Here is a 20423-nt window from a genome sequence, read left to right as displayed (position 1 = left end):
AGCTGTCCCTGGGTTGCAGGCTTAAAGCCGCTGTCCCTGGGTTGTAGAGTTAAGGCCGCTGTCCCTGCTTAGTAGGGCAAAGTGCGCTGTCCCTGGGATGTTTGTCTAAGAGAGCTATCCCTTGGTTGTAGGGCTAAGGCCGCTTTCCCTGGTTCCTAGGGCTAAGGCTGCTGTCCCTGGGTTGTAGGGTTAAGGCGCTGTCCCTGGGTTGTAGGGCTAAGGCTGCTGTCCTTGGGTTGTAGGGTTAAGGCCGCTGTCCCTGCTTAGTAGGGCTAAGGGCGCTGTCCCTGGGTTGTTGGGCTAAGAGAGCTATCCTTGAGTTGTAGGCATAAGGTCACTGCCTGGACCTCAAAGTCCAAGAAAGACTTTTCACTATGCTAAGTACTGGCTGACAGCTGTTCTTAGGAAGTAGGGCTATAAGAAAGTTGTCTCTAGGTAGGACTATAAGAGAGATGTCCCTGGGTCGTAGGTCTGTAGGAGGGTTGTCCCTGTTTAGTAGGTCTTACATTACTGTCCTTGTTTAGTAAGGTTAAGGCCGCTGTCCTTGCTTAGTAGGGCTAAGACTGCTGTCCCTGGGTTTTAGGGTTAAGTTTGCTGTCCCTGTATTATATGGCTAAGACTGCTGTCCCTGGGTTGTAGGGCTAAGGCCGCTGTCCCTGGGTTGTAGGGTTAATGCTGCTGTCCTTGCTTAGTAGGGTTAATGCCGCTGTCTCTGCTTAGTAGGGCTAAGGATGCTGTCCCTAGGTTGTTGGGCTAAGAAAGCTATACCTGAGATGTAGGGCTGAAGGCGCTGTCCCTGCTTAGTAGAGCTAAGGGCATTGTCCCTGGGTTGTAGGGCTAAGAGAGCTATCTCTGGGTTGCAGGGCTAAGGCCGCTATCCCTGGGATGTAGGGCTATGGCTACTGTCCCTGGGTTGTAGGGCTAAGGGCATTGTCTCTTGGTTGTCGGTCTTAGTGAGCTATCCCTGGCTTGTAGAGATTAGGGTGCTGCCTGAACCTCAGAGTCCAAAATAGACTGTTCACTATGATAAGTACTGGCTGCATCTGCTCAAAATCAAAGATGGAACCTGATCCTTTTTGGTTTTGCCGGACCCTATGCTAAGTACTGGCTACTTTCACACTGAAGGTTCAAAGTTGGAACCTTCTGCCTGTACTTATAACACCCCCTTTAAGTTCCTGCTGACTGCGTTCCCTCAATTTTAAAGTTGGCACCCCCTTCCTGTGTTGGCACTGCCCCATCCAAAAACCACTAGCTGCGTCTTCTCAGATTGCAAGATGGCACCAGCTCCCTTTTGCTGGCTCCGCCTCTCTGTTAAGCACTAGCTATGTCAATGTAAAACGCTGCTAGTACGTAGTAGAGGGGGTAGCGTCAGCACAGGGGCAGATGCGATCTTGGATTTTAATTTTCAGTACACACCTCCACACTGCTCTTTAATGAGATCCTGTCAGCAGCATTTTACTAAGCAAAGTATAGACAGGGCCACATTGGCATTGTCCTATTGATTAATATGATGCTGGATTTGAAGAAATCCATTGATATATTTTCTCTAATCTATGTTTAAAGCTTCTATTCATATCTTCATGCATTGTGGCGGGCCTCTGGAGCACGACTGGTTGACGGGTCCATCTCTGTTCCTGCCCCTCTGCTGCCTCTGGGTGTCTTTTCTTCATGCTTATTTAAATTTTGTACTGGCGTTGTCCTAACCGTGGATAGCTTTTGCGAGATTGATCACTGGCAGTTAAAGATAAACTGTCACCAGGGTTTACTACCCTATCTAAGAGCAGCATAATGTAGAGACAGAGACCCTGATGACAGTGATGTGTCACTTACTGAGCTGTTTGCTGTCGGTATGATAAAATCAATGTTTTCTCTGCTGCAGATCTAGCAGTTATACAGAGCTCATGAATATGCTGGACTACCTGGCAGCATGCCAAATAGTCCTCCTAATAATCTACTGCTGATTAATAGTGATTTTACCAAACGTACACTAAGCAGCCCAGTAAGTGATACACCGCTGGAATCAGGATCTCTGCCTCTATGTTATTCTGCTCTCAGATTAGGTGTTAAAAACCTGGTGACAGGTTCCCTTTAAAGGGAACTTTACAGGTAAAAAACCTGCTATTAACTTGCAAATATGGGGTTAATCTGCAGGTTAATAGCATTATGAAAGTTCCTGGCACCGGCACCAAGAGCTCTGCCGCTGGGATGAAATGAACTTTATTCCTCCTGGCATCCTCGGGCTTTCAGTGTTGGGGGTGGCCCCAGCATGGCTTCAGTCATTGCTCTTAGTATAGTGAGAGGCCCCTGGCAGCGACTTAAAGCTGGCTTTTATTCTCCACTTGGACAAACCTATCTCAATCACTCGGTTTCCGCTAGTAAAATAATAACACTACACCAAGATGTTTGTTGAATTTCCTTTACCTAATTTTCAGCTTTGCCCAACACCTGGTCGTCTAATGGTTAGACAGAGACCTCGAGAGGCGTACAGGCCATTGTGTTTTGCACCCAACGTGAAATTTAGTGGAGGATCAGTGATGATTTGGGGATCCTTAAGCAAGGCTGGAATTGAGCAGTTTAATCTTTGTGAAGGACGTATGAATCAAGCCGCATGCAAGGTTATCCTGGAAAAACAGTTGCTGCCTTCTGCTCAGACAATGTTCCTCAACTCTGAAGACTGTTTTTTCTAGCAGGACAATGCACCATGCCACACAGGTTAATCAATGTGTGGGTGAAAGACCACCACGTCAAAACCCTGTCATGGACAGCCCAATCTCCAGACGTGAACCTTATTGAAAACCTCTGGAATGTAATCATGAGGAAGATGGATAGTCACAAGCCATCAAACAAAGAAGAACTGCTTACATTTTTGCGCCAGGAGTGGTAAAGGTCACCCAAAACCAGTGTGACAGACAGGTGGAAAGCATGCCAAGATGCATGAAAGCTGTGATTAACAATCATGGTTATTTCACAAAATATTGATTTCTGAACCCTTCCTGAGTTAAAACATTAGTATTGTTATTTCTAAATGATTATGAACTTGTTTTCTTTGCATTATTTGCGGTCTGAAAGCAATGCATTTTTTTTTTTATATTTTGACCATTTCTTATTTTCAGAAAATAAATGCAAAATGTATTGCTTGGAAATTCGGAGACATGTTGTCAGTAGTTTATAGAATAAAAGAATAATTTACATTTTACTCAAAAATATACCTATAAAGAGAAAATCAGAAAAAGAATAAAGAAAAAGGCAGGGTGGTGTGCAAAATGAGGGATACACCTTTAAGTACAAATATTGGTCTTTATTATAAACAAAGTGGACACAAACACATTAAAATCACTTAAAAAGGCATAAAAGCCCCCAATTTCCTTGTTTGATCCCTGTTAGGGACAAACACCCCCCTGGCTGTATACAGAGGTCACACTATACTTGTAAATTTAAACAGGGCTATGTTAATATGTATACAAACAGGAGTCACTCAAAAATAACTGTATCATAGGCATGAGTATAAATGTTACATCAAACATGGATACATAGAGAAATGACAATTCCCACATACCCATAGATCATTAGCAGCACATATAAATAATAATCATATATGCAGTCCAGATAATAGAGATCCCTGTAAACAAAGCCCAGATACTACCAGCCTTAGCTGGATTTACCAAATAGTGGGATCCATAGCAACAAATAGCCAGGGTGGGATTACAGGTTCCCCACGTGTATCGCTGTCACATGGGACACTATCTGGTAAATCCAGCTAAGGCTGGTAGTATCTGGGCTTTGTTTACAGGGATCTCTATTATCTGGACTGCATATATGATTATTATTTACTAGAAGGTGGCCCGATTCTACGCATCGGGTATTCTAGAATTTACGTATTGTGTAGTTAATGTATGATTTTTGTTATATATATAGATGGTGTTGTGTGTAGTTGCCAAGTGTTTGTGTAGGGCGCTGTACATGTTCTGGGTGTTGTCTGGGTGTGGCGGGGGGTGAGAGTGGTGTTGTTTGTGTGTTGTGTTGTGTGTGTTGCGTTGTTTGTTGAGCGCTGTGTGTCTGCAGTGTTGTCTGTGTGGTGCTGTGTGTTGCGCGGTTTGTGTGGGTGTGGGGTGCGTGTGTGTGTTTTGGGGAGAGGTATGTTTTGTGCAATGTGTGTGTGTTGCGCGGTATGTGCGTATATTTGTGTATGCCACGATGTTTGTGTGTTGGGTGTTGTGTGTGTGCGGCGTTGTCTGTGTGTGTGGGTGTCTGTGTAGGGCGGTGTTTGTGGTTCCCAGTGTGTGTGTGGTGTGTTGCGCGTGTGGCGGTGTGTGTGTGTTTTGGGGGAAGGTGTGCACCCCCATCGTGCTCCATCCCCCATGCTGCGCACTCCCCATCGTGCTCCATCCCCCATGCTGCGCACCCACCATCGTGCTCCATCCCCCATGCTGCGCACCATCCCCCATGCTGCGCACCCCCCATCGTGCTCCATCACCCATGCTGCACACTCCCCATCGTACTCCATTCCCCATGCTGCGCACCCCCCATCGTGCTCCATCCCCCATGCTGCGCACCCACCATCGTGCTCCATCCCCCATGCTGCGCACCATCCCCCATGCTGTGCACCCCCCATTGTGCTCCATCACCCATGCTGCGCACCCCCTATCGTGCTCCATCCCCCATGCTGCGCACCCCCCATCGTGCTCCATCCCCCATGCTGCGCACTCCCCATCGTGCTCCATCCCCCATGCTGCACACTCCCCATCGTACTCCATTCCCCATGCTGCGCACCCCCCATCGTGCTCCATCCCCCATGCTGCGCACCCCCCATCATGCTCCATCCCCCATGCTGTGCACTCCCCATCGTGCTCCACAGTCACACATCAGACAGTATACACGCACACATCTGATTGCATACACTCAGACCCCACTTCTCCCTGTTCCCTCCGGTGGTGGGCGGTCCCAGCAGCTGTGCTGCACGCCGTGCTCCTCTGCCTTCTGCCGACACGCACACATCCGATCGCATACACGCACACATCCGATCGCATACACGCACACATCCGATCGCATACACGCACACATCCGATCGCATACACGCACACACACACTGACGATATCGCACATACGGGCTCACACACTCACAACATCCGGAGATACCACATGCTTCCGGCCATGTGATCCTCTGGCAGGTCCTGGAAGGTCACTGCACGCACAGTATCGCCGCCGAGAAGTAAGCGATATCGCCGGATGTTGTGATTGTGTGGATGCAATCTGAGGTGTGTGTGAGAGTGAGTGAGTGTGATCTGATGTGTCTGTGTCTGTTCTTATGTGTGTGCGTGTGTGTGTGTTCCGCCGCTGCAGGACCTTGATGCGCTCACCTGCTCCCGGTCGGCGTCTGGTGAGTATGACTGCGGGGTCTTCTTTCTTCTGTCTTCTCTCTTCTGGGGGTGCCTGCTGCCTATAATGAAGTGTCTTGCAGTGTCTTTTACTCTTTCACCGCTGCATGACACTTCATTATTGACCGCACCGGTGTACGCTGGTAACCATGATACGAAGCGCTTCCTATAGTTACCCAATGTTTATCATGGTTACCAGCGTACACCGGCTCTGTCACGATCCCAGCATCGCAAGGTTATGTCTGGGCTGGGGGAGTCGGGGCTTCGTTTGAATTCGGGGGAAGGGGCGTGGCCAAGCGGTCGATGCGTGCGGAGGGTCGGGACGAGCGGCCAATCCATGCGGGGGGCGGGGCCAGGCCGAGGCAAGCGGCCAATCCGTGGGGGTGGGCGGGGCCAGGCCGAGCCCGGCGGCCAATCCGAAAATTGTCATTGTAACGACACAATTTTGGAGCAAGACAGACAGACAGAATAAGGCAATTATATATATAGATATGTGCTGCTAATGATCTATGGGTATGTGGGAATTGTCATTTCTCTATGTATCCATGTTTGATGTAACATTTATCGTATACTCATGCCTATGATACAGTTATTTTTGAGTGACTCCTGTTTGTATACATATTAACATAGCCCTGTTTAAATTTACCTGTATAGTGTGACCTCTGTGTACAGCCATGGGGGTGTTTGTCCCTAACAGGGATCAAACAAGGAAATTGGGGGCTTTTTATGCCTTTTTAAGTGATTTTAATGTGTTTGTGTCCACTTTGTTTATAATAAAGACCAATATTTGTACTTAAAGGTGTATCCCTCATTTTGGACACCACCCTGCCTTTTTCTTTATGCCTTTCTTGGTGTGTTGAGGTGATCCCTTATCCTTATATTGTTGGATTATTTAATCCTGGAAGTGGTGCCCTCTAAAATAGTTTCAGAGAAAATCAGAAAAACTGACAATTTTGTATCTGCTTATACATTTGACAACATTATGTTGCTTTGCTGCTTCAATAAAACAGTACAAAAAAATGTAATGCAACTGATCTGATCTGGTTCTTTTCTCATCTAAGCTTTCAAGTTGCCTCTTCTTACTGTTATTAAGTGCACTTCTCTTATAGTATATACCTCTTTGATGTAAACATCAGACAGCATATATTCTTTGCTATAGAAAGTATTATTACTGTGCCATGTATTTACGTCACCCTCTTGAAAAGCTACAATTGGCATTCCAGGGACATGTCCTTAGTTCCTTCACCCATTCCATCGAGACATAGGATTTTACATGCATGGAGGTGTTCTTCAAGTCTTGCTGTCAAAGGCAGAATTGTTGATGGTTTCAAAAAACATTTTGAATTGAAGGCTGAAAACCTCAGCTCACACAACCAAGAATCCTCCTAAGACAGCCTTGGGTGGAATATCAAATAGTACTGAGACCTGGAAGACCAGTAATTTATTCTACTTTAAAACCTTAAAGGGGTTGTCTAGATTATCAGAGAAAATAAGATAAAGTATTAGGTAAATTTGAATTAAAGGGAGTCTGTCATCCCAAAATCACAAATGACGAGGATAGTAATTTTGAGATAAAATTTAAAAACACTGATAATTCCTTGGTGACATGTAATATACATCATGTGTGCCAGAGATGTATGGAGCAGCTCAGAAGCCTGGAGGTTCCTCCATACATGTCAGGTGCCAGCTGTGTTATACTGCTGACAATCTCCTACATCTGAACCAGTATGATCGCAACAGTTTCATCCCTTAGATGTGTTGCACAGTAGTGGTCATGACCTCTAAGTGATTACACAGAGGGCCCCCTTTAGCCCATCTGCATCATGATTGTTGGGTTGTCATGGAGCCATGGTCCTAATGAAGCCCCAGATTTGTCCCCTTTCACATTGCTTTCTGTTCTCTGTTCAGTGGCCCCATCTGGGCTTCCGTCTGAACCCCAATCAAAACGGGTTTTGGACATATGCGACAACATGGCCATTGACTATAATGGTGTAGACAGAGTCACCTTGTGCTCTGTTGTGCACCATTATCTTGAGTATACGCTTTATGGAGGCGGACACCCAGATGTAGTAGATAATAATATATAAATTATGATGGACAAGCTAACAATGGCAGACTGGTACAGAGGAGAAAAGGAACTGTCCTCATGGACTTACAATCTACAAGGTTGCATAAGTATTGCCGTGCATTGGACAAGTGATCAACTGATAGTATTTTCAAGTCATATTTTTCAATTTTTAAAAATTAAAAAAAAAAAAAAACACAAAAGATGAAAGCTTAAATTACCCAGCTTCTCAATTTTGTTAATAAAAAAAAATAAAAAATTAAACATATTAGTATCGCTTTGTCTGAACTATTAAGATATCATTGCATTTAATATTATAACTGTCTGAACTATTAAATTACAACTGTCTGAACTATTAAAATATTACTGCATTTTTCCCACAATGTGAGCGCAAAGCGGAAAAAATCCAGAATTGCTTTTTTATAGTCACCTCGTCTCTCTCCAAACATTGAAAATAAAAGCGATCAAAAAGTCCAATGAACCCCAGAATGGTACAAATAAAAAGTACAGCTCACCCTTCAAAAAATAGCTTTCACACAGCTCTGTGTACAGAAACATTTGAATAAAATTGAGAAAAAGTTGTAATTTGATTATATTTATATATATATATATATATATATATATATATATATATATAAAAAAGTTCTTCATTTTTCTACTTTTTTTCTATTTTTTACTTTATATTTTAGCCCACTTAAGGAGTTGGAACCTGTGATAGTTTGATGCATATACTATATTCTGCAATACAGCAATACACATCCAGAAATATTTGGACAGAGACCGAATCTTCGTGATTTGGGCTCTGCATGTCACTATTTGGGGTTTAAAAAGAAACATCTGAGATGCAATTGAATTATTGACTTTCTTTTTTTTTTTAAATCAGATCTTTTTTATTAAACCACCAAGAATCAATACAGAGACAATATATTGCATCTCATATAACTAGTAAAAGCGTACATTGAAAAAACATATGTTGTCTATAAATCAGGTGAATTATTGACTTTCAGGTTTAATTAAAGGGGTTGAGCAAAAATATCCTATTAAGCGGTAATTGCAACCATTTTTCTACAAAGCCTCCTCATTTCAAGGGCTCAGAAATAATTGGACAAATTTACTTTACCATAAAGATAATATTCATTTTTATAGTTTGTAGAGAATCCTTTCCATGATTGCTTAAAGTCTATTACCAAACTCTGGGTTTCCTCCTTTGTGATGCTTTGCCGAGACTTTACTGAAGCTGACTTCAGTTGTTGCTTGTTTGTAGGTCTTTCTGCCTTACGTTTTGACTTAAGCACGTGAAATCCATGCCCTATGGGCTTTGTGGTCTGGTGAATGACTTAACAATTGTAGATTATTTCACTTTTTTTCATAAAAAAACAAACTTCTGGGTTCCTTTCACAGTATGCTTTAGGTCATTGTCCATTTGTACTGTCCAATGAAGCATGTTGCATTTGATTGTATCTGAGCAGAAAGTATAGCCCTGTACATCTCAGAATTCTGTCTCCAGTCACATCATCAATACATAGTAGTGGCCCAATGACTTTGTAAGCCATGCATGCCTGGCCATCACACTGTCTCCACCATGTTATTCAGAGGATGTGGTGTGCTTTGGATCATGAGCCACTGCAAGACGTACGTTCTTCTTCCCATCATTTTGGTACAGGTTAATCTTAGTTTAATCTATCCAAAGAATGCTTTTCCAGAATTGGGCTGGCAAAGTCTAATCTGGACTATCTTTAAGGCTGATTAATGGTTCGCACCTTATGGTTACCCTCTGTTTTTGCTCTTATAAAGTATTCTCTTTATGGTAGACTTAGATACTGAAACACCTACTTCCTGGAGAGTGTCCTTCACTTGGGTGGCTGTTGTGAAGGGGTTTTACTTCACCATGGAAAGGATTCTGCGATCCACCATTGTTGTCTTCCATGGACTTCCAAGCCTTTTTGAGTTCCCAAGCTCACCAGTGGACTTTTTTTTTGCCGAATGTATTTGAAACTGTGGATTTGGCCACTTCTAACATTTCTGCTATCTGTTTTTTTCAGCCTAATAGTGATCTGTTTCGCTTCCATTGAGAGCTCCTTTGCTGTCATGTTGTGGGTTCACAGCAACAGTTTCCAAATGTAAATGCCACACCTGGAATCAGCTCCAGACCTTTTACCTGCTTAATTGATAATGGATTAATGAGGGTATAGCCCATACAGCCTATTAATGAGCTTTTGAGATAATTGTCCAAATACTTGTGGTCCCTTAAAAAAGAGGCAGCTACATATTAAATAGATGTAATTCCTAAACCCTTACTCTACTAGGATGTGAATACACTCAAATTAAAGCTGAGAATATGTACTTCTGCATCTTGAATATGTTTTGATAAACAGCTAAATTGCTGATGTATGTAAAGCACTTCGGAATATGTTGGCTTTTATTTGTGCTACTTTTCATGTTTATTGCAGGCAATGCAAGAAGCTTTAGCAGATCTCCCTGAATGGTACGGTGTGAGGAGCATGCAAGCTAACTGGATTGGTGATTGCACTGGCTGCTTTTTTGACTGCATGTTAAAGGTAACTAAACTTTTTATTCCTTATTAGGCCCCATTAAGATGTGTGATTTTTCACATGTGCAAAAAAATGTTCAGCGTTACATCAGTGTTTTGGTCTGAGTTTCATCACTGTTTGAGCAGTTTGTCAGATTTTACCTCTTCGTGAATGATCGGATATGAAAAAACAAATTGCAAAACTTCACTACAATCAGCACCTGTGTGTTGTCCATAACTTTCTCCAAGTCATAGACTTGTAGGTGTGATTTTGATCTGTGACACATGGTCCACAAAAAGCATATCCATGTGAACAGCCCCATATATTATAATAGGCACGCGTTCTGTCCATGGATAGACATCCAGATTTGGGCAACAAACTGCACCTAAAAAACGCGTAAAAAAAACACAGCGTTCACACAGGGCCTTAGACCATTTTAAAAAGTATCTAGAAGGATGGGGTGATCAGAATGTCGTTGAAACCTGGTAAATTACATTATATATTACTTTATATATATACTATCTGTAGTACCCGACTTTGACTGGGATAGTAACTGTCTCTCTCCCAGTCTTTGTCTGTCTGTCTGTCTCTATCTGTCTGTCTCTTTCCATATCTGTCTCTGTCTATCTGTGTGTCTGTCTATCTCCTATCAGTGTCTGTCTTTGTCTATCTCTCTGTCTGTCTCTGTATCAGTCTCTCTGTCTGTCTCTATCTCTCTGTCTGTCTCTCTCTATCTGTATGTGTGTCTCTGTGTGTCTGTCTGTCTCTTTCTCTATCTCTCTGTCTGTTTGTCTCTGTCTCTTTCCCTGTCTTTTTATCTCTGTCTCTTTCCCTGTCTGTTTCTTTCCCTGTCTGGCTGTCTGTGTCTGGCTTTCTCTTTCCTTATCTATCTCTTTGGCTGTCTCTGTCTGGCTGTCTCTTTCCCTGTCTGCCTTTGTCTGTCTCTTTACCTGTATGTCTTTCCCTGTCTGTCTGCCTTTTTTCCCTGTCTGTCTCTGTCTATTTGTCTCTGTCTCTTTCCCTGTCTTCGTCAGTCTGTCTCTTTCTCTGTCTGTCTCTGTCTACCTTTTGTTCATCGTCTGTCTATTTGTCTCTTTCCATGTCTACCTCTGTCTGTCTGTCTCTGTCTGTCTCTTTCCCTGTCTGCCTCTGTCTGTCTCTTTCCCCTTGTGTCTTTCTGTCTGTCTATTTCTCTATCTGGATTTTTTTTCCTATCTGGCTCTGTTTGATTATCTGTGTCTCTTTCCCTGTCTGCCTCTTTTTCTGTCTGTCTGTGCCTGCCTGTCTCTCTGCCTGTCTCTCTGCCTGTCTCTGTTTGTCTCTGTTTGTCTCTCAGTTTGTGTCTCTCTATCCATCTCCCCACAGACATCATATTACCTCACACATAAGCTTCTTATACTAACAATGTCCTTCATTCCTATAACAATCAATCACAACTCCTATTAATGACCTGTAGCTCCCAGCTCCATTGACTTTAATGGAGGCAGGTTTTTTGGAGAGTAACTGTAAAGCGCGGGGTTAAATTTTCTTATCAAAACATAGTCTATTACGTTCCCTGAGTCAAATGGCGTGCCTGTGTAGACTTTTGTGAGTGTAAATGCGACGGTACGGATTCCTTTAGCTGACATACACACACACACACTCACACACACATACACATCAGCTTTATATATTAGATTTTGCAACATTTCTGCTTCAACTTTACCCTGTGTGTAGCAAAGTAGAAGAGCAAGAGTGTACCCATCTACTATACATCTCTACTAGATATGTATGTATTAATGCCAGCACATAGCAGATTTCCATCCGTAGTGATCAGAACGCTGCTCTAAACATGACAGTCTGCTTTTATCTTTTTGCAGGTGGACAATGATGAAACTGGAGAAAAGATTTCTGCCTATGCCTTTAACCCAGAGGCTATTTATGGTGCATCTCATATTGCTATATTACCAAACCATAGATTACTGCATGGGGACAGTAAGGTTAAAGAAGCCCTACAAGAAGCGTTTGTCGCAGGCAAAGGTAAGTTATGGATCATTTTGTATCATACTTATTTTAGGCAAGAAACACATATTATTAGAGGTTTACCTAGGTAAGTTTAATTTATCCAAAATAGAATAAATAAGTATATATATTATTGAAAGCATATTGTTAAAACATGTTAAAGGAACCAGTCAGTCGATTCATGCTGCCCAAACAACAGGCAGAATGAATAAGAGCTCAGCTGGTCTGCGTTTTTCTCTGAAACAATCCAGTGTTTCAGAGAAAACGGTTTGAAAATCTGTCCAGAAACAATACCGAAACGCATTTTGGGGTTTGTGCCATTCCAGCAGGAGGAGACTTAGATGGTTAGGTGCAGACACATATTATTATGCAGCTTGAACATTTGGGTGCCTACTTGTTATTTGGATATATGGCATCTAATTATGAGTTTTTTGCATTTTGTAATTACATTTTATTACACTTTGTTACATTTCCCATTCATTATCTTGTTGCTCTCAACCTGCCCAATATAGAGATTGACGTAGTCATTGGTTTGTTGTATGTTATTTCCAGCTGTTCACACTGGATTATGCATTTTTAGCCTTCTTCTGCTGTGTCTATCGCCCTCTTTGTGTGACCTACTCACTTTGTATTTATATGAACTAATAAATGATTACTTATATCTTAAGTTTGGCTGCATACCATTTCTTATAGGTTTATTACATTCAAAGTAACACTCCATGCAAAGTTCCTATTGGAAGCTCCACAAACCGCCCGGTCTCAGGAATATGTCTTAATAACTTTTAGCTATCATGCCTTTCCCAGTATACTACCTATAACACACCTATTCACAGGACATTGCATACGAGATAAGAAAACATTATATCAAAAATGAAACTTTGAAAAATGTTAACCCTTATCTGCATTTGGGCCTTATTTTCCAAGCCTATAACTTTGTTTGGTTTCCCTTATTGTACAGAATAAAACAATTAAATATGTTTCATTTTGAGACAGAGCCAATGTAAAGCTGAGCATACGTAGAATATGCATATAGTGTCAAATTCAAGGGTGCATATTAGAGATTCAGCAATTTCTCACCGGCATCCAGATCAGTTCTCTGCGGCTGCCTGCCACAAATCTCTGCCGGGCAAATGTGTAAATTATAATTGGTGGATCATATACACACTACCTGGTTAACATGCTATACTTGATGATACAGTTACAGTATGTTAGCTAAAAATATAAAATACTCATGTGGACTTTGCTCATTTGTTTTCCAGAAGGATAATTGCAAATTACTAAATGAATAAACTATGCTACGTGCCACAGAATTATGGGGTTATATTCATGTCTGTGGGTTATGTGTATGAAATAGCATTCCTGATTTCCCTTGTTGATCTTTTGATGTTTTTGCAGATTGTCTCACTCGTGTATCAGCTATAAATCTGTTCACCAAACAGGAGCTCCCCCTCCTCATCTCCGCAAAATGTGAGTTTGAGGGATACCTCGACTGTAAAATTGGTAAGTTAATGTGTGGATCTTAAACTGTATATTAAAAAAAAGTTTTCTTTGCTTCTTAGCATTTTTAGATATAATTAAAGTAATTGAATATGTTCTACTGCATGTGTAGCACACATACATTCTGGAGACATACAGTGCCTTGCGAAAGTATTCGGCCCCCTTGAATTTTTCAACCTTTTCCCACATTTCAGGCTTCAAACATAAAGATAAAAATTTTAATGTTATGGTGAAGAATCAACAACAAGTGGGACACAATTGTGAAGGTCAACAAAATGTATTGCTTATTTTAAACTTTTATAAAAAAATAACTGAAAAGTGGGGCTTGCAATATTATTCGTCCCCTGTAAGTTAATACTTTATAGCGCCCTAGTCTCAGGTCTTTTGCAGACTCTAAAGCCTGCTTTACACGTTGCAATTTCGCATACGATATCGTATGCGATTTGCAACGCCCCCATCGTATGTGCAGCACGTTCAATTTGTTGAACGTGCCGCACATACGATTAACCCCCGTCACACATACTTACCTACCATACGACCTCGATGTGGGCGGCGAACGTCCACTTCCTGGATTCGGAGGGATGTTTGGCGTCACATCGACGTCACGCGGCAGCCGGCCAATAGAAGCGGAGGGGCGGAGCTGAGCGGGACGTAAACATCCCGCCCACCTCCTTCCTTCCGCATTCTTGGCCGGGAGCCGCAGGAGGCAGGTGAGATCTGTTCATCATTCCCGGGGTGTCACACACTGCGATGTGCACTACCCCGGGTACGATGAACAATCTGACGTTCAATTCGTCAGGAATGAACGACGTGCATGCGATGAACGGTTTTTCGTTCAATCGCAATTGCACGTCGCTGTCACATGCTACAACATACCTTACGATGCCGGATGTGCGTCACTTACAACGTGACCCCGCCGACACATCGTAAGATATCTTGTAGTGTGTAAAGCGGGCTTTACAGGTTTTCTTCATAAATGGTCCTGTATTTGGCTCCAGCCATCTTTCCATCACTTTTAACCATCTTCCCTGTCCCTGCTGAAGAAAAGCAGGCCCAAACCATGATGCTGCCACCACCATGTTTGACAGTGGGTGTTCAGGGTGATAAGCTGTGTTGCTTTTACGCCAAACATATCGTTTGGCATTGTGCCCAAAAAGTTCGATTTTGGTTTCATCTGACCAGAGCACCTTCTTCCACATGTTTCGTGTGTCTCCCAGGTGGCTTGTGGCAAACTTTAAACAACACTTTTTATGGATATCTTTGAGAAATGGCTTTCTTCTTGCCACTCTTCCATAAAGGCAGATTTGTGCATTGTACGACTGATTGTTGTCCTATGGACAGACTCTCCCACATCAGCTGTAGATCTCTGCTGTTCATCCAGAGTAATCATGGGCCTCTTGGCTGTATCTCTGATCAGTCTTCTCCTTGTTTGAGAGGAAAGGTGTGAGGGACGTCCGGGTCTTGGTAGATTTGCAGTGGTATGATATTCCTTCCATTTCAATATGATCGCTTGCACAGTGCTTCTTTGGATGTATAAATTTGTGGAAATCTTTTTGTAACCAAATCCGGCTTAAAACGTCTCCACAACAGTATCACGGATCTGCCTGTTGTGTTCCTTGGTCTGCATGATGTTAACTGTGCTTTAAACAGAACACTGAGACTATCACAGAGTAGGTGCATTTATACGGAGACTTTATTACACACAGGTGGATTATATTTATCATCATCAGTCATTTAGGACAACATTGGATCATTCAGAGATCCTCAATGAACTTCTGGAGTGAGTTTGCTGCACTGAAAGTAAAGAGGCCGAATAATATTGCACGCCACAATTTCCAGTTTATTCTTTTTTACAAAAGTTTAAAATAAGCAATAAATTTAGTTCAACTTCACAATTGTGTCCCACTTGTTGTTGATTCTTCACCATAACATTAACATTTTTATCTTTATGTTTGAAGCCTGAAATGTGGGAAAAAGTTGAAAAATTCAAGGGGGCCGAATATTTTCACAAGGCACTGTAAGTGGGGTTCCTTAGAGTAACCTTATACTATCTCTCTCATTTAAAAACTTATAGCTGTGTTAACCAATCTTTTTTCTTTCTGATCTTTTTTCATATTCATAATACAGATATTTTTATGTACAGGAATTCCAAGTACAAATGTAGAAGATGCCATGTTGGCAGATGCATTGAATGTTTCCTATGCAAAGGTTATAGAGGCACTTAAAGATGGTACAGAGAGGATAACAAATTCTGCAAAGGTATGGAAATGGAAGTTTTCTTAAAATTAGAAATTCAATATTCCCAATAATGAACCTTTGCCAATGTATTATTCTGTGGAATTTCCGTTTCTCTAGCCTTGTACCGCACTGCTATAATGAACTGCATTATTGTGTTGATCTGATCCTTCTTTATGCCTCTTGTACCTGCCTTCCCAGTTTATGTGTTGACCGGGCTTTATTTTACTACTTTCTGATATTTAACCATGACTACAATTGTTATATCTATTACACATATATATATGCTCGCAGCATTCAGAAAAAAAAATCTGTCTAGTTGGAAAAACTCAATAAAGCTGCAATATTTACAGAAATAAAAATGATTGGAATCTTATGTGACTTCACCTTAACTTGGGATCCTGGGGATAGGGTTGAGAATTTAAAAGGGTTGTCTGATTTAGAAAAATATTATTTTTCATGCATGGATGCACTTAAATAAAAAGCAGCAGCATACTTGCCTTCCAGCGCCCCTTGGTCAAGTGATGCACTCTTCTAGCCAACTGACTTTCTCAGCCAATCACAGCGTTCAATAGTTCTCTCAGCACTGAATGTAGCAGACATCAGTTCCTGAAAAACCTGTGCTGAGTCCATGGGAGTGCTAGTAGAGGAGTATCCCTCCATTTTTTAATTTAAGCACAACAATATCTGAATTTTTTTCTTCTATCGGACAATCCTTTTTACTACAAAACCATTTCAGAAAAGTGATAGCATATAGATATTTCTAAAAGTAGTATTTCGAGCCTAAAGAAAATAAATAAAAAACATTCCTAAATAGGTCCAAATACTGACAATATAATACCCTCAAAGTTCAGAAGTAGAGTAGATACAGTAATTTAGCATTTTTAGAATCTTGCATACTTCTGTTCAGTTTAGTTATTTTCCTGCTGCCAGGGTTTATTGTGGGTGGGATACCCTTTTTTAAAGGGAATCGGTCACCAGGTTTTTGCTACTTCATCTGAGATCGGCATGTTGTAGGCAAAGAGATTATGAAACTAACCATGTATAACTTAGATTGCAGGATGCAGTCATTCTGACTTTATCTCAGAATTGAGTGTTCTGAAACTATCCATGTTTAACTTAGATTACAGGGTGCAGCCATTCTAACTTTATCTCAGAATTGAGTGTAGCAGAGCTGGGAGCTGTCCTCTCCCACACCAGGCTCTCAATAGAGATCAATCGTGCTTTGATTCTGAGGTGTCTATCACAGCAGGGGGAATGCTGGTCTGCTCTGCACGTGACCAATAACTTGCACACAGATAAGAGAAACACAGATGGTTTTTTTTTTAACCCTCACAGCATGCTGTCCTCAGCTTACATTGCATAATTCTGGATGACTGGTTCCCTTTAAGGAACAGTCTTTTCATAATTGCTTACTCTTTACACGGATTTTATCTCTATGTATAGCTGCCTGCATACCCCTCTATTACAAGGTGTAAGACAGTGCTCCCCAACTCCAATTGTCAAGAGCCACCAATAGATCATGTCTTCAGGATTTCCTTAGTATTTCCCAGGTGATGGAAGTATCACCTGTGTAGGTATTGGAACGATAACCTGTGTATTACTAAGGAAATCCTGACAACATGATCTGTTGGTGGCTTTTGAGGAGTGAAGTTGGGGAATACTGATATAAGGTAATGCTGTGATTATGTCCTGTCTTTACAGATAACATACACTGCTGTGCCACTTACACACCACTGTGCCACTTACACACCACTGTGCCACTTACAATTTAATATTTGCTGCACAGCATGTAAGACATGATCTCTTCAGAAACAGTGAGAGAGGGAAGAGTACAGATAGCAGGCAGATAATGGGACAGGAAGTATCACATCCTGCACAACAGTGAGAAAGAAGGGGGAGAATGCCACTTGTCCACAGTTTGGGATATCACACAAGCCAGAGAGAAAAACTGGGAGCATAATCAGGTGATTTAAATAGGCATCCCAATTAGGCCGTGTGCACACGCTGCATTTTTGCTTCATTTTTCTCTTGCAGATTTTAATCAATACTGCAAGGAAAAATGCATCCCAGCAAAGTTTATGAGAGTTTCTAAATTGCTGTGCACATGTTGCAAGATTTTTTCCTTGCAGATTTTGGTGCAGAAAAAATCTACAGGCTGTCAATTGTTTCTGCATTTTTTCATGCATTTGATCACTGATATAAGCCACTGTAATGCTCGATCACTGCAGCGGATTATATCTGTCAGTGTTGCACTCGCATCCAGCATGGTCTGTGAGGTGATCTGTAGCTCAGTAACCCTGGGTCATCATGGTGACGACCGAGGGATTCCAATATCAGCGATCGGATCCCTGTGAGCGCATTACTGGGACCCGATTGTAAACGTTTCCTCTCCCTGCCTCCTGAATGCTGCAATCATGATTGATCACAGCATTTAGGGGGTTAAACTACTGGGAGCGGCATGGGAATCGCTTCTAGCAGTGAGAGCCGGGTCTCGGCTGTATCATAAGCCAGACACCTGGCGGCGATCATGAGGGTACAACACAGGAACCCCCACAATCGCCATGACGTGAAAAAAACGCATGAAAAAATGCATGAGAGAAAACATGATAAAAAAGCACGTTTTTTCTGCTGCGTTTTTCCTGCCAAAACATGCAGTTTTGTGTGTAGCTAATCTGCACACAAATCTGCTGCGTGGGCACATACCCTTAGGCTATGTGCCCACGCTGCGGATTTACCGCGGATTTTGCCGCGGATTTACCGCGGATTTGCCGAAAATCTGCAGCAGCGGCACTTCCAAGCCATTTCAATGGCATTTTGGAAATGCTGTGCCCATGCTGCGGATTTTTCCGTGGCGGATTTGCCGCGGATTTTGATCCGGAAAAATCTGCAGCATGTCAATTATTGTTGCGGATTTTGTTGCGAATTTTTCCCATGCATGTCAATGCAAGGTGTAAAATCCGCAAGAAATCCGCAGGTCTGTTCCCACAGGCTCTTTTTCCTGCGGATTTGGTGCGGATCTCGCAAACAAATTCGCAGGAAGTGATGTAGGATAGTTCAGGAAGAGGAAGTTTCACCATTTTGTAGTGTAGAGTAGTGGCAGTGTAGTCGTGTTGTGTCCGGACTCTGGATTGCCAGCTAAAAGCAGCTAGTTACAGGCTGCTTGCTTTTAGCTGGCAAAACAGGATCCCAGGTCTTTTTTCACAATTCTTTTAAAAAAAAAAAAAATGTGCTCCGCTGTATTTTCACTGTCCAGCCCGATGCAAGCAAGCAACTGAGGGCTGTGCTTCTCAGCGGGATAAGGCTGAAGCATTCTCTGCCCCTCCCGCTGAGAAAAACAGTCCTCAGCTGCCCCTGAAAATGGCGGCTCTGTTGTGAAGCGCCATTCTCAGGTGCTGTACCGAGGCTCATCCAGCTGCCCTGATGCATTTGGCTGGCTGGGTAATATATTACGGGGTTAATGCCAGTTTTCTGCAAACTGGCACTAAGCCCGAGGTTCGTAATGTCATGCCTGTGTAGACACGGCCATTATGAACCTCCGTTTGGTAATAAAGAAAAGAAAACACTTTTTGAAAAATTTTATTTGAAAGAAAAACACACAAACATCCCTGATTGCTATCTTTATTACTCCCTCAATCCCCCAACGATAATCCATGTCAACTCCGAGCCGGGCTCCGATGTGCACCCGGCTGACCCGGGCACTGACGTCAGCCGGTGACAGCAGCCGTCAGTGTATTATTAAATGCTGCACAGCTCTTTTCCGGCAGCTGGGAACGTCTGACGTCAGAGCCCTGGTCAGCTGACTTAATTCGCGAGCGCGGGCGGGTCAGCTGACTTAATTCGCGAGCGCGGGCGGGTCAGCTGACTGCACACCGACAGCTGACGATGTGCACTCATGTGACCCGGGCACGGACGTCAGCCGGTCCCAGCAGCCGTCAGTGTTCGAGATGCTGCAAAGCTCTCTTCCGGCTGCTGGGACCGCCTGACGTCCGTGCCCGGGTCACATGAGTGCACATCAGAGCCCGGCACATCAGCTGGTCGGTGTGCAGTCAGCTGACCCGCCCGCACTCGCGAATTAAGTCAGCTGACCAGGGCTCTGATGTCAGACGTTCCCAGCTGCCGGAAGAGAGCTGTGCAGCATTTAATAATACACTGACGGCTGCTGTCACCGGCTGACGTCAGTGCCCGGGTCAGCCGGGTGCACATCGGAGCCCGGCTCGGAGTTGTCATGGATTATCGTCGGGGGATTCAGGGAGTAATAAAGATGGCAATCAGGGATGTTTGTGTGTTTTTCTTTCAAATAAAATTTTTCAAAAAGTGTTTTCTTTTCTTTATTACCAAACGGAGGTTCATAATGGCCGTGTCTACACAGGCATGACATTATGAACCTCGGGCTTAGTGCCAGTTTGCAGAAAACTGGCATTAACCCCGTAATATATTACCCAGCCAGCCAAATGCATCAGGGCAGCTGGATGAGCCTCGGTACAGCACCTGAGAATGGCGCTTCACAACGAAGCCGCCATTTTCAGGGGCAGCTGAGGACTGTTTTTCTCAGCGGGAGGGGCAGAGAATGCTTCAGCTCTATCCCGCTGAGAAGCACAGCCCTCAGTTGCTTGCTTGCATCGGGCTGGACAGTGAAAATACAGCGGAGCACATTTTTTTTTTTTTTTTTTTTTAAAAATACCAGTGAAAGGGAACATGGCACCACATTTTTTGGCT

General features: G+C 42.9%; 1 protein-coding gene across 2 annotated transcripts in view; it reads left to right on the top strand.

The window, feature by feature from the left end:
- The window catches only part of LARS2 (leucyl-tRNA synthetase 2, mitochondrial), a 315249-nt gene that overhangs the window by 177043 nt on the left and 117783 nt on the right, over nt 1-20423 (top strand). For both annotated transcript variants that reach the window (XM_075316613.1, XM_075316614.1), the window contains exons 8-11: nt 9891-9998; nt 11831-11990; nt 13368-13472; nt 15613-15728. In XM_075316613.1, the coding sequence (XP_075172728.1) occupies nt 9891-9998; nt 11831-11990; nt 13368-13472; nt 15613-15728 (489 nt within the window). The remainder of the gene's footprint in view (nt 1-9890; nt 9999-11830; nt 11991-13367; nt 13473-15612; nt 15729-20423) is intronic.

Source organism: Anomaloglossus baeobatrachus, chromosome 6, assembly GCF_048569485.1.
Source record: "Anomaloglossus baeobatrachus isolate aAnoBae1 chromosome 6, aAnoBae1.hap1, whole genome shotgun sequence".
In the NCBI taxonomy this organism is placed as follows: domain Eukaryota; kingdom Metazoa; phylum Chordata; class Amphibia; order Anura; family Aromobatidae; genus Anomaloglossus; species Anomaloglossus baeobatrachus.
The sequence above is the reverse complement of the archived record's forward strand: the minus strand, read 5'-3'. Positions and strand labels throughout refer to the sequence as shown.